Source organism: Colossoma macropomum, unplaced genomic scaffold (genome assembly GCF_904425465.1).
Source record: "Colossoma macropomum unplaced genomic scaffold, Colossoma_macropomum, whole genome shotgun sequence".
NCBI lineage: Eukaryota > Metazoa > Chordata > Actinopteri > Characiformes > Serrasalmidae > Colossoma > Colossoma macropomum.
The window spans coordinates 7,173,797-7,187,614 of NW_023494796.1; the positions used below are offsets into that span (position 1 = coordinate 7,173,797).

General features: G+C 38.1%; 1 protein-coding gene across 1 annotated transcript in view; it reads left to right on the top strand.

Moving 5' to 3' along the window:
• The window catches only part of si:ch211-197n1.2 (EF-hand calcium-binding domain-containing protein 6), a 50,479-nt gene that overhangs the window by 7,754 nt on the left and 28,907 nt on the right, over positions 1–13,818 (top strand). The window contains exons 3-11 of the mRNA XM_036582875.1: positions 1,505–1,605; positions 2,818–2,946; positions 4,737–4,874; positions 4,977–5,113; positions 5,845–5,987; positions 7,027–7,223; positions 10,874–10,981; positions 11,465–11,530; positions 13,121–13,231. Coding sequence (XP_036438768.1) covers positions 1,505–1,605; positions 2,818–2,946; positions 4,737–4,874; positions 4,977–5,113; positions 5,845–5,987; positions 7,027–7,223; positions 10,874–10,981; positions 11,465–11,530; positions 13,121–13,231 — 1,130 coding nt within the window. The remainder of the gene's footprint in view (positions 1–1,504; positions 1,606–2,817; positions 2,947–4,736; positions 4,875–4,976; positions 5,114–5,844; positions 5,988–7,026; positions 7,224–10,873; positions 10,982–11,464; positions 11,531–13,120; positions 13,232–13,818) is intronic.

The following is a 13,818-nucleotide window of genomic DNA, read 5'->3' on the forward strand; positions in this document are numbered from 1 at the left end:
TGTTTAACACCTCCCCATTTACATACACTCACGTCCAGACACATGCAAAAGATGTTCCTTTCAGTTAAAACAGATGCTCGATGACTCAGTGATGGTTCTTCAAGGGGTTCTTTAGTAAAGACAGTGGATGTATGTGGGTTCATTGCATGGTGAGATGTTCTTCAGATTGATGGAGAATGTGTTGTGTACGCTTCTATATAGAACCTTTTTGAAAATGTTTCTAAAGAACACTAAAAAGGGTTCTTTTATTGTGACGAGCTTGACACCGTAACAATAGCAGTACCCGTTTTGGAACCATTTTCAAAACTACATGTTCTCCATCAATCTGAAGAACCGTTTCACCGTGCAGAGAACCATTTACACAGCCAAATTGTTTTTTTTTTTGTTTTTTTTGAAAGAATTTATTATATATATAGCATAAGACAATATTAATAGACAGTAACTGCAGCTGTGCTGGTAAACCATAACCATAACTTGGTTAAAAAAGACAAAAGAGAAAAGTCACCCTCTTTCCATCCAATCAAACATACCTTAATATACAGCTGTATGCAAAAGTTTGAACACCCTCAAACTGCATGATTAGTTAACTCATCCTCTACTGGGAGCAAATTCAGCAAATAAACAGAAAGGTTGCGTTAAAACGTGCAGAAATGTGTTTTCCACAGAGCTTATTTTCACTTCAGTTTCAGACTGTCGATTTAAGATGAAGGGTCATGCAGTCTGAACACCAAGGGAGTTTCTAAGTGGCAATGCACAAAGATAAATCACTGTAGAATTACACTGCAGCTTACATAAACAAACAGGCAGTCTAATGACAGTATAAGGAGAGGCATGGCTAAAAAAGACTTTCAGTTTACTGCACTCAAGAGTAAACACAGCTACAGTTCATCTGATGTTAGTACATATTAAATGTTTTGAACAATTTGTAGGAAACCTTTAAAAAATTAGGAAAATGGAGGTCTGTCCAGAATGACTAACGGAGCTGTAGATGATTCTGCAAAGACTGAGGAAGCTGCAGAACATTAGGGATGGTGTTATAATAGAAATGATATCCATATTGAAGTTATAATAAAGTTTACATTACCAACAAACCCTGAGATAGTAAATAAAATATCTGAAAATATATATTTTGGTGTGCAATTTATGGTATTTTAGTTGAGGCTGTGTAAGCTGTTATTGAATGAAATCATAAATATTAATATATAGTGATTTCAAACTTCACTGCACTGCCCTAATGGTGTAAAATGTACATAACTGTATTATTTCTGATAGTAAGAGAGTATTTTTGAGTGTCATCAAAAGTCAAAAAATATATATATTATGACCTGTCGGGTGTTATGAAAATGTCTTATTTTTAATAATGCAATATTATAGTTTTCCCATATTGCCCACCTTTAATGCAGAGTGATCATTGGTTACAGTGTTTGACATTACCTCTCTCTCTCTCTCTCTCTCTCTCTCTCTCTCTCTTTATCTACTCTCTTTATCTATATGTCTGTTTTAGCTGGAGGACAGTTTAAAGGAGCGGATTCAAAGCACAGGAGCTCTCACACTCAAAACAATGTTCAAAAATAACCACCCTGAAGGCAAACCCGTGGCCAACAGGTACACGGACATACAAAAGCTGACTAACATAGTGATTTAAATTATAATCAATAACAGTCCCTTACAAAAACACCCACATACACACAGTTACTGTATGATGTTTCTGTTATACCAGATCTGTGGTGCTTTTGATTCTCACCAAATTCCTGAGACAACTCATCACAGCCAAGCAGCTCAAACTCCTTCTACAGCGGTGAGAGACACAGAGAGTACTGGAAAAGTAACATGTAATTGGGGTTGGGTTGTAACGGAATAAAAGTATCAGAATACATATTCAGAATATAGAAATTAAGTATCTGTATTCAGTCCAAATTATGTTTAGTAAAGGCAGTATTCAGAATAATTTTACAATGTGTGGAGAATAGTTTTAGAACACCTACATCATTTAATAAAAACATACAATCTGATAAATGTAGCAAACGTGCTTGTTAGACGAAAAAGAAGATCGTTTATCGGCTTCTTTACAAACGCTGAAGGTCCTGCTAAAGCCTGAGTAGACTGACAAACTGGCTGATCTCTTTTGAAAGATGGTCAAACTAATAAACGCCTCAGCAGTGGACATGTTTGCAAGTGATGAGTTTAGCATCAGTTTTGTACTGGACCGAAGCAGCAGTGAGAACCAGAAAAAAAGTTACATATTTTTGGAGCTTCATTTAAATGATAAAGGATTTTTCATGAAACATACTAACAGAATAATTACACGAAGAAATCTGCCATCCAGTACCAGCTAGGGGTATTAATTATTAGCTTTTCCCATCTGCCTCATCAATATGTACTCTACATGCATTCTGAACGTATTCAAAGTGTATTCTGAATACATTACTCTTTTATGTTTTGGGACAGTATAGTATTATTATTATTCAGTGATCACTACTTTTTTTCGTATTTTGCCCAACTTTGCATGAATTTGATGCACAGACATGAGGATATATGTGAAATTGATATGTAAATAACACACCACTGTATGATTCATTCTGAATTCTGCTGACGTTTAGCCATGAAGAGTCATCCTTCAGGTCAAAGAAAGACTTGCAGGGTATCAAACTGTTGTCTGCAACTCTGTTCAGTTCAGTTGACTTTATTGGTATGAAACAAGATGCAGTGTTTGAAGTGCAATAGCTTGGTTTATTAATATTAAAGGAAAATAAAATAAGACACAAACGTTTTAAAACTTGTTTTTAATTTAAATAATAATAAATCTCTCTCTCTCAGTCTGCAGCTGTCTGACAGAGCTCTCATTTCATTTGATGAGTTATACAATGCTCTGAGAGGTCCTGACTCGTTCACCACGCTAAGCCTCCCAATGACCTTGATGCTGCTCCGTGGAGCCACTCGCAACAGGTGAGCCCTGACCACCCAATCCACAATCAGCTCCTCCTCTTCATCATAACATTACACTCCAAAACTGATTCTGGATCAGCTCCTCCACTTTAACAGAACATTACACCCTAAAACTGATACTGGACCAGCTTCTTCTCTTCAACACAGCATTACACTCCAAAACTGATCCTGGATCAGCCTCTGCTCTTCAACACAACATTACACTCCAAAACTGATCCTGGATCAGCCTCTGCTCTTCAACACAACATTACACTCCCAAACTGATCCTGGATCAGCCTCTGCTCTTCAACACAACATTACACTCCAAAACTGATCCTGGATTAGCCTCTGCTCTTTAACACAGCATTACACTCCAAAACTGATCCTGGATCAGCCTCTGCTCTTTAACACAGCATTACACTCCAAAACTGATCCTGGATCAGCCTCTGCTCTTCAACACAACATTACACTCCAAAACTGATCCTGGATTAGCCTCTGCTCTTTAGCACAGCATTACACTCCAAAACTGATCCTGGATGAGCTTCTTCTTTTCAACACACTACACTCTAAAACTGATCCTGGATCAGCCTCTGCTCTTCAACAGTGCATTACACTCCAAAACTAATCCTGGAAGAGCTTCTTCTCTTCAACACATTACACTCCAAAACTGATCCTGGATCAGCCTCTGCTCTTCAACATAACATTACACTCCAAAACTGATCCTGGATGAGCTTCTTTTTTTCAACACACTACACTCCAAAACTGATCCTGGATCAGCCTCTGCTCTTCAACAGTGCATTACACTCCAAAACTGATCCTGGACGAGCTTCTTCTCTTCAACACAACATTACACTCTAAAACTGTTCCTGGATCAGCTCCTCCTCTTTAGCACAATATTACACTCTAAAATTGATCCTGGATCAGCCTCTTGTCTTCAACACAGCATTACACTCCAAAACTGATCCTGTATCAGCTCCTCCTCTTTAGCACAGTATTACACTCTAAAATTGGTCCTGTATCAGCTCCTCCTCTTCAACACAGCATTCCACTCCAAAGCTGATCCTGGAACAGCTCTTCATCTTCAACACAAAAACTCACTTGTAAGTAAGCCCAAAGATGCAGCAAGCAAAGTCTCAGCTTGATTTAATATATGGATGCTGAAACCTAGCTAACTGCTACTTAGCTTTTATAGCACCCCCAGTTGACTTACAGGTGGTTTGGTCTGCATCGTCCATATTAGCAGAGAAAAATAATTTATGTAAATCTGAGCAAAAACAATAAGGATCCAGCACCTTGGGTGCTTGGACCCCTCATAAACGTTTATGTGAGTTGTTTTTTGATTGTGTGCACACACTTACTCAGAAACATTACAGTCCAGCCATCAATAAAGGCAGCACAGAACCTATTTAGTGATAAAAATACAGTAGAGCACAGAAAGATCCAGTTCTGCAAGCTGAGCCATTTTCTCTTGTAAAACTACTTTTGAGAAGTTTAAGAAATATGTATATCTACATTGTCATATACACGTGTATGTATAAATTATATATATATATATATATATATATATATATAGATAGATAGATAGATAGATAGATACAGTAGCACACAGAAAGATCCAGTTCTGCAAAATGAACTTTAGTTGGAACTGTATTTTGAGTGATACCAAGATGCATATTGCATTACAGCTGTGTGTGATTCACCACCTGAATATTTATTTTCATAGAAAGCTGTAATATATTCCTACAGCCATGTACTGTGAAAGTTTCAACTCTCAGATTTGTCCTTCAGATTTGTTCCTCATGTCTTCACAGATTTCTTGAGTGTGTGGAAAACCTCACAGATAAAGAGTTGCGCAGCCAGAGTTGGATATCTGCCTCCCAACTGAGGGACATTCTGGATAAACTGAAGCTTCGTCTGCGCAACTCTGAATTCGAGCAGTTATGGAAACGGTAAAACAGATGCATTCAGGACCCAGAAGTGCTTTCAGATATGTGAAAATATGAATGCTAAACGAAACAAAACAGCAACAGTGTTACATTTCTGCCTGTTAGGTTGGACACAAATGGGATTGGAGCCGTGAAACTCAGTGTACTACTGCAGAAACTGGGACTGGACAAGAGAAGTAACCTACACACTTCAAACAAGAACAACAAGTGCTCCTCACCGTCCAAAGCTCAGGACAACAACAGTAAATATTGAAACTCTTTAATAACAAACAAACCGTTTTTAAAAGAAAAACATAACTACTGTTACAGCGGATACTAAGTTGCATTTTTTGAAGGCAATCGCAATTTATTAGAAAATAAAGTTAATATGAATTACTGAGACAAATAATAGTTTAATATGTAAAATAATCATTATAATAAATAACATTATGGGCTGTACTAGTCTTGGCATTATTTGTGTTATTGTAACCATGTTCGTTTTTATATTTACGATAATGTGAGGAGATATAGTACATGTATATTATGTGAGAGTGATTTAGTAATATTCCACACTCTTAAAAAAGTTGGTTCTTTAAAGGGTTCTTTAGTTAAGAGAATGGATCTATTTAGAACAATGTGTTTTATATAGAACCAGTTCATCCTTAAACAGTTCTTTGCATGGTGAAATGGTTTTTCAGATAGATGGAGAATGTGTTGTAAATGGTTCTAGATAGACCAAAAAGGGTTCTTCTATTATTACAAGCTTGACATCGCAACAATAGAAAAACACCATTTTTTCACCACATCAATCTGAAGAACCATTTCACCTTGCAAAGAAATTTAAGCATGAAATGGTTCTATATAGAACTCATGGTTCTATTAGCGTAATCTCAATATAAAGTTAACATTAACGTTTGTGTTGTTTGTCTTAAACTATTATTATAATTATTGTTATCTGTTCATTTTAAAACCAACTTTTTCCTGTCATTGCCAGTCCCGGATACGCCACCCTCAAAGGCAGAGGAGGAGTGTCAGGCATCCATTGCCATGGAAACGTGGCTGAAGGACAGGTTCAGGGCGGGCGTTCAGAGGATGAAGGCAGAGTTTGATAAGCGGGACCCAGATGGATGTGGAAAGGTACAGAACTGGAATCTGATGTCAGAAACTGATTTGATTTGGGCTTTGTTTGGATAGCAAATCACATACTGGTTTTCTGTCTGAACACATAAATACAGTTAAGAACAGGAAAAAAGTGATCCTTCTCCCTCTAGAGAGAATAGAATGGAAAACCTGTTCTCTCAAAACTCATTTACAGTAGAGGACGTTGGACAGGTGCAGAATTCCTTAATGAGTTCTTTAAAATCCAAATATGAGGCATCTTGAATGGACATGTTCTGAAGTAGAAGTCTACAATATCGTATGATGCTAATTTTTGTGTGACACACTGGAGTCGCCGGTTAACCAGCCCAGTGTGGGCAGGAGTGGGACAACACAAAGAATGTGTGTAAAGAAATCCTGCAAATGAATGAATAGCCAAAGTGAAATGATATATATCACTTAATACTGAGCATTTAACAGCAAAATACCGAAAGTGGATGAACTCTTTATAAACAGAAGTTCTAAACTAGTTTTAAATAGAAGCAACCAATCACACGAACAGCATATGAATTACATTTGTAGGCTACAGAAACGGCAGAGCTGATCCTGAAAGTGCTCTTAATAAAGGTGAAAACGTGGTAATTAAGCTTACTAAAGGCATGTTTATTGCATAACAGTCATTTTCAGTTGTGACTAGAAGGAAACCAGATAAACGGGACTGCGAGCGGGAGCAGGACAAAACGTTTAGGTAGCAGGTGAGATCTTGCAGGAGCATGACTAAAAAATCAGTCCCGCACAGACCCCTATTCACCGCTATGCATCCAATCTACAACCCTTAATGTCAGTTTGTATAGTTCATCCATACATCACAAGTAGGAAATGAACTATTTATGAGTTTGTATTTATTACTTAGAATTCTTTTGCAGTGGATCCATGTATACATCGTCATTAGAATACAGGTGTGTCCGTGTATCTGTACAGAAGTTTCTGTACGGATATCTCTGTATAGGTAATACAGGTATTTTGAAACCGTTGTCTGCATACAGATGTTTCTGTTAACGTTGTTTCCTGCACACAGGTGAGCAGTGAAGATTTCCTACAGGTGCTGGCAACATTTGACCTGCAGCTGAAGAGAGAGCACCTGGGGCTCTTCCTCTCCCGCTGCGGTGTGGAGCTCCGGAAGGGCGGTGTGGACTACACACGTTTCCTCCGCAGATTTCAGGACCGAAGCCAAGACGGCATCACACACAGGATCATCTCTAACCCCCAACACCGGTCAGACGTCATTACACTCAACTGGACAGTCCTTTATTTATTTATTTACGCATACATTCGTTTGGTGAGTTGGTGAAGCAGTTACTTTTACTCGAAATATGAATTTAAACTAATTAAAAGATCTCTACTTACTCATACCTGAGGAAGTGTTCATATACACCCCCTGAAAAATGGCAAAACATTCAGCTTTTAATGGTCTTAACAAAAATAAACGAAAAATAAAATAATTTTATGGGATATTTTTTTCTTTGATTCCTTTAAATGTGGAAGTCTTGTAGGTAAAGTTGAAGACAGTCTTTTACAGAAAGGAGATTCAGTATTTTTCTGTTTAGCATTGATGAGTTTCAACAGTTGAAAACATTGTCAAGCTAGTTTGCATTAATGTGAGATCAAATATTCGCTATAGGGCTTAAATCTGGGCTCTAAAATCTGGGCCTATTTTTTTGCATGGGAGTGTACAGTCATATGCATATGCAAAAGTCTGAACACTCCTGGGCAAATTGAGTGAAAATAAGAAAATGCGTCCTCTATGTTGGATAATTGGAAAAAAAATAAAGTAATAATTGGAAAAAAATAAAGCAAAACCTATTAAAAGTCCTATACTTTTCCAATACATTAAATAAACAGTAATTGTGCACTAAATGTGTTTTCTGTAGAGGATGTATACATATTTTCTCCATAGAACTACAACATAAAAAGACACTCATTAGAAAACAAACCCAAAGCCTGACCCAAGGCCAGTGTTGTACAAGAAACCCAATATTTTTGGGGCATTTTTTTGTCAGGTAGCAAGTCTCTAAGAGGAAAGTATCACCAATAGAATAGGGCACTCTGGAAAAGCCACACATGAACCTAAGGTCACCATGCCTAGTACCAAGAATCGGCTAGAGGGGTACGAAATTGCATTCTCTGGAGAGATGGAGCTCCATCCAACACCGTTGGGATGAGTTGGTGTGGTTCAGAGCTGATCATCCAACATCAGTACCTGACCTCACTAACGCACTTGTGGCTGAATGCAATAATATCCTTACAGCAATGTTTCCAAATTCTAGTGTAAAGCCTTCCCAAGAAAGTAGAGGCTGTAACTGCAGCAGAGCTCTTGATTTCTTCTGGCTTACCTCTGAACTCTTGATTTCAGGAGAAGCGTTAGATGAGCAGGTGTCTACAGTCTTTTGTACATACAGTGTGTATCAGGTCGAACTCTCCCTTCTCCATTACAAAAGCAGCAGCTCATCAAACAAAGCAAACAGTCTGAGAAAAAAAATTCTCCTCACTTCATGAAACCGCCTCTCTGCTAACAGGATTCCCAAATTACACACAGCCACACAGATTTCGGCTGCTAACTCTTGTACTCAAACTAACTGTGGCTGTAACAGGCTTACGGCCATAGTTCTGCTGTGCCCTGGGTCAGGCCGGGCCAGCAGCTGATGTCCACAGCTTAAAGGATTTGGGGACAACTGAAGGAAAGAAACGACAAATAGTGCAACCAGGAAAGGGCTCTGTCACCGTGGAGACGGTTGCTGAGGCTGTTGGCTGGGGCTTTTAGGGAAGGATCTGGGCAGTTAGGAGTGTTAAAGGCCCGTGTGTGTGTGTGTGTGTGTGTGTGTGTGTGTGTGTGTGTGTGAGAGAGTGTGTGTGTGTGTGTGTGTGTGTGTGTGTTTGCTCAAAGGATTTGTTGGTTGACAAATAGTCGGCTTGTGGGTTAGAAAAGCAGTTACTCTTTAGATTTGGTTAAACGTGAATTTGTTGGTATGTAAGCAGGGGTGGACAATGCCTGTTGGCTAGTGCCCCTGATCACAACGTTTCACATTATGGCTGATTTTTTGCCTTGTTTTCCTTTTAATCAACCTGTTTGGTTGTACACAGCACTAACAGCATTAAATCAGATTTGATCGGAATTCATTAACAGTGACCACAGCTAATGTGATGGTGAGGTGATTGTGGTGGTCCCCCCTGCCGAGCTGGCCTGCCTGGCGTCGTAGATGCTGTTCCATTGACTGAAGCTTGCTAATATCACTAATATCACTATGAAATACAGTCTTAAAATAAGGTTAAATAAGCTGGCATTACACTAAGAGGCTAACGCAGCAGTAGCAAAACAGTACTTAGGTGTTAAAAGGTTAACTGTCACTGGGGTGGTACCCTCAAGGGTACATCTGCCGTACTTTTAGTTAAGGTAATATAATTGTACCATATTCCATTGCAGTTAATTTTTTAAGGTTGCATTGACTCAGCACACACTGTTTTGTCTCCAGGCTTTTTCTTGTTCTGTAACATGAAAAAGTACAAATATACTTTCTCCCTGGGAAAAACGTCCTGAAGGTACACAATTAGATCTTAAAACCAGTGAGTGCGTTTACATGCACTTAATAATCTGATAACTGCAGAAAATCTGATTTTGAGTAATCAGATAATGGGAAAACTCTGGGTCTACATGAGTCAGACAGTAATCAGATTTCTGTTTTGCAACTGGCCGATAAACTCCCAGAATAAGACATGATATAAATGTAACATAAATTCAAACTTCATAATGCAGCTTAAAAAAAAAAAACATTGTGCCACTTTACCTGAAATTATGAACTCACATCATCTAGAAGATGAAGAATATTGATATCCTTCATTTCTTCAAACATTAGATGGTTTCAGCGTAGCTCCAAAAGTGTTTTGCTACGTCTCGCGGCGACGTGGCTCGCTTATTTTGCTTATAGTAATAGTCAGCCCGCCGATTCAATTAAAATAGATTTGGTTAACGGCAGTTGTCTTCGAATATACCCAGTGACCCATTAAAGGAAAAATTGATATTTCTCTGTACAAGATCCATCAGGGTCGCGACCCAGAAGGATAAGCGGTTTAGATGATGTATGTATGTATGTAAGATCCATCAGCTTTAGGCTTCGTAATATAACACTCAGTGGTATCTTCTACTTTCCTACAGAAAAGTACTGTATGTGTGCACTAAAATATAGATTTTTATAAAAAGTATTTTAAAAAACAGTTGCACTGCGCAGTGCTGTTTTTTTTCTTTTTTATCATTCTGTGATTTATTTAGAAACATGGAGCTGCTGTTTTCCCTCTTTCGGAACCCTCATGGGACCACACATGTATTATTGCTAATAATAGAGTAAATATGTTGTTATTAATTGAAAAAATAATTATATAAAAACATCCATTAATTAGAGAATGCAAAGCAGTGATCGGGAATGGTGTGCTTGTATACAGCTGTTTGATCTAATGTACAGTTTTCGTACAATCTTCATTGTATGAAGGAATAGGAATGAATAGGGTGCAAGCGTTTTGTGCACCCAGCTTCTATCACGATGAGTCAAGTCCATTAGCAACACCCTATTAACCGTGTGCGGTACCATAGAAAAGACCATAGCAACCATCTGCAGTACCGTAGCAACTGCCTAGCAACACCCTAGCAACCACATGGGATACCATAGTAACCACCTAGCAACCAACTGGAAAACCCTAACAAATGGATATCAACATGTTAGCAACCACCAAGAATACTGTAGTACCCACTTGGCAGCAACCGTATAGCAACAGTTGAAGCTGCTCCTTAGTTGTTGTTAGTTTTGTTATTGTTGTTGCTGCTGATGATGATATGATTAATATTTATGTGTTTTGTTATTTTTGTGTTTGGGCAGGTTTCACTCCACGGAGGACATCCGTCACAGCTCCTCTGTGACTGAAGTAGAAGCCAAACTCACTCGCCTCTTGCACGCTGAGTATCTCTCTCTCTTAGAAACCTTTCAGTGAGTACATCACCCCCTCTTTATTTCATTTCATTTCTTTCTTTCGTTCCCTTTCTTTTTGCCCTCTCTATCTTTGTACTGTTCTGTGTGGCAATAAGTGGCCATTAACACATTTCAGAAGTATTTACAGGTGCCTTTCCCTCTCTTCATCTCTTTACTAGTCCATACAGGCTTTGTGTCTTGAGGTCAAAGGCTGACAGGGCCTCTTGGGTGTTTAATTAAAACTTCACCGTATGAATGAAACTCTCATAGGGCGTTTTAAACGGAGAATGTTCATTAAAGCCTAATATCTCTGTCTGCATGTGAAGTACTTCTCAATAGCTCAGGCTCCATGCCTCTATTACCGAAGCCCATTCATCTACTGGAGTAGTGCGGGGTTGATTCGTCCGTTGAATGCTTTTTAATAGCACTGAGACACAAGGAAGGCCTTTTAACTGAACTCTGTGTGTGTGTGTGTGTGTGTGTGTGTGTGCGTGCTTGTAGGAAGACTGATAAGCTCAATAAGGGGATCATTAGTCAAGAGGAGTTCAGGGCAGCTGTGGAGAACAGGTACAAATTTCTCCTTTCTCCTTTTCTTCTTGTCTCCTCTTCGCTTCTCCTTTTCTCGTTCCACTCATCTCCTCTTTCTTCTCACCTTTTCAACCCCTCTCTTACTTTAAAAGGGAATTTTACTGATTTTTCACAAAAAATTCTGCATAGTTAAGATGTAAACAGAGTCATTCGGAGTGGTTTGATGTAAAATGGTTGATTGTAGAGGCTCAGATTTCTTCACAGTGGTGCTGATAGGAACCAGGGGTCACAATGTCTACAACACAAATAAGGCCATTTTATGTACTGCCACATAAATAGTAAACCGTAAAATAGATTATGCTTTAGGCCAGACTTTACTTGGTAAAGTAAAAAGGTTCTGTGAGGGAACTTGTAGAGGCATTAACGCCTCAGACGTCTGGTTCCTATCACCACCACTGTGAACAGTTCTGACTGCGTAGTTTCTCTAGGATGGAGCATTTCACACCAAACCGCTCTGAATGACTATTTCAATCTTAATGATTATGTTGTGCAGACATTTTGAAGAAAATGACAGGAATCACCTTTAACTAAAGCACTTTCATTAATTACTGAAATATGATGTCCTTATGATCTTTTAATTATGAATCTTTCATATTGTCAGTGTAAAAACAAAACTTATAGAGTTTATAGAACAAAGAAAATAAACATTCATGACTGTACTGTAAGTTAATATATGACAGGATTTAATTCTGAGTCATTTCTATTCATTCATTTGTCATGAATTGTTCTCACACTTTTATATGGGGTACAAAAATAAAAAAATACAAACATGATGTTACAGTTAAGATTCGATAATTATTATACAGTAGTTTTCTTAATTATTAATAATAATAATGATAATTCTTTATAATGCGAAGACCTAGTCCTTTTGGGGTTGCTTTGGTTTATATTTGTATATATGAAAGGTTTTGTTTCAAAATTCATTAATTTTCCTTTTTCTTTTTCATTTTTTTCTGCTTTACACACAGCAGAAATATCAATGCTGTATTATTATTATTATAACCTGTATTATAGAAATAAAAACTTTTTTCCTCTCATATCAGCAGCTATTTTCTTCAAACCTCTTTATTTCCAAAATTGTTTATTTGTTCTTTATATAATCTTTAAAGCTCATTCCTTTCTATAGTCCAATCCATCTGGGCTACCACCTCTACCAATTGTGGTCACTCTCTTGGTCAGCGAGGGCCAAGTCTATTAGAGCCCAAAGACATACAGGCAAAGTTATTCATAATGTTTGATAAATCAATTGGTCATTATGTGTGTTTTCTGGACCGAGTGAAGGTTCTGGTTTGTAGGAGTGTACGTGAGAGAGAGACGTTTAATCCTGTGATTGAGAGGTAGGGGTTTGGGTGTGCGATTGAGAGATTGGTCAGTGTGTGTCCAGCTCTGTGCCATGGTTGGGTGGAAAGGGCAGTTGACCTCTCGACCTCCCGACCCTGCAATGTGTAAGAGGGTCAATGAGTGGCGTATGCTGTCGGCCTTCTTCGCCGATCAGCTCAGATGAGTGGACTCTCGTCCTGCATTGACCTCTCGGTGACCCTTCACTGACCTCTCAAACTCTCTCCGCAGGTTTGGACTGGTGATTTCCGACAGAGAGTTTGAACAGCTGGTGGACAGGCTGCCCCTTGACCGTCTCGGAAATGTGCTGTATGGCGTTTTTATGGCAGCGTTTGACACAAGGTACAGCATTACTTACTGGAGCACCTCACACATCACACTTCTATTCTGACTGCAGTGATGGATTCAATCAAATTCTGGATTAAAACAGCAAGTGCATCAAAATTTCGTCTATTTACGAAATCTGTCTCTAAACTATGGAATCCATGACTAAGTCACATGTTCCTTTACGTGGGAAATCCTACCATTAGCTAGAAAACAGTCGCTAAGTTAGCCTCGTTAGTGATTGTTGTCTTAACCATAACCAAAGAAATTGCTAATGATTTATAATTTTTAGACGAGTATATTTTTCATGTAAAATGTATAAATACTATTTACTAAAAATATATATATGTATATCTATCTATCTATCTATATATATGTATATATATATATATATATATACATCTGTTGTCATAAGAAAACCTCATATCTCAAAAATGGTAACTTTACAGGAGAAGGAAAAACTTACTATACTTTTAATGTAAGTCAATGGAACCAGAGGGTTTTACAAGTGATTTTGGGTCGTTTCTTTTGATCCATTCATCATGAAATTTACATACAATGTAAAGAACAACAGGTACTTTCAAATTATGTCAAAAACTGAAAAA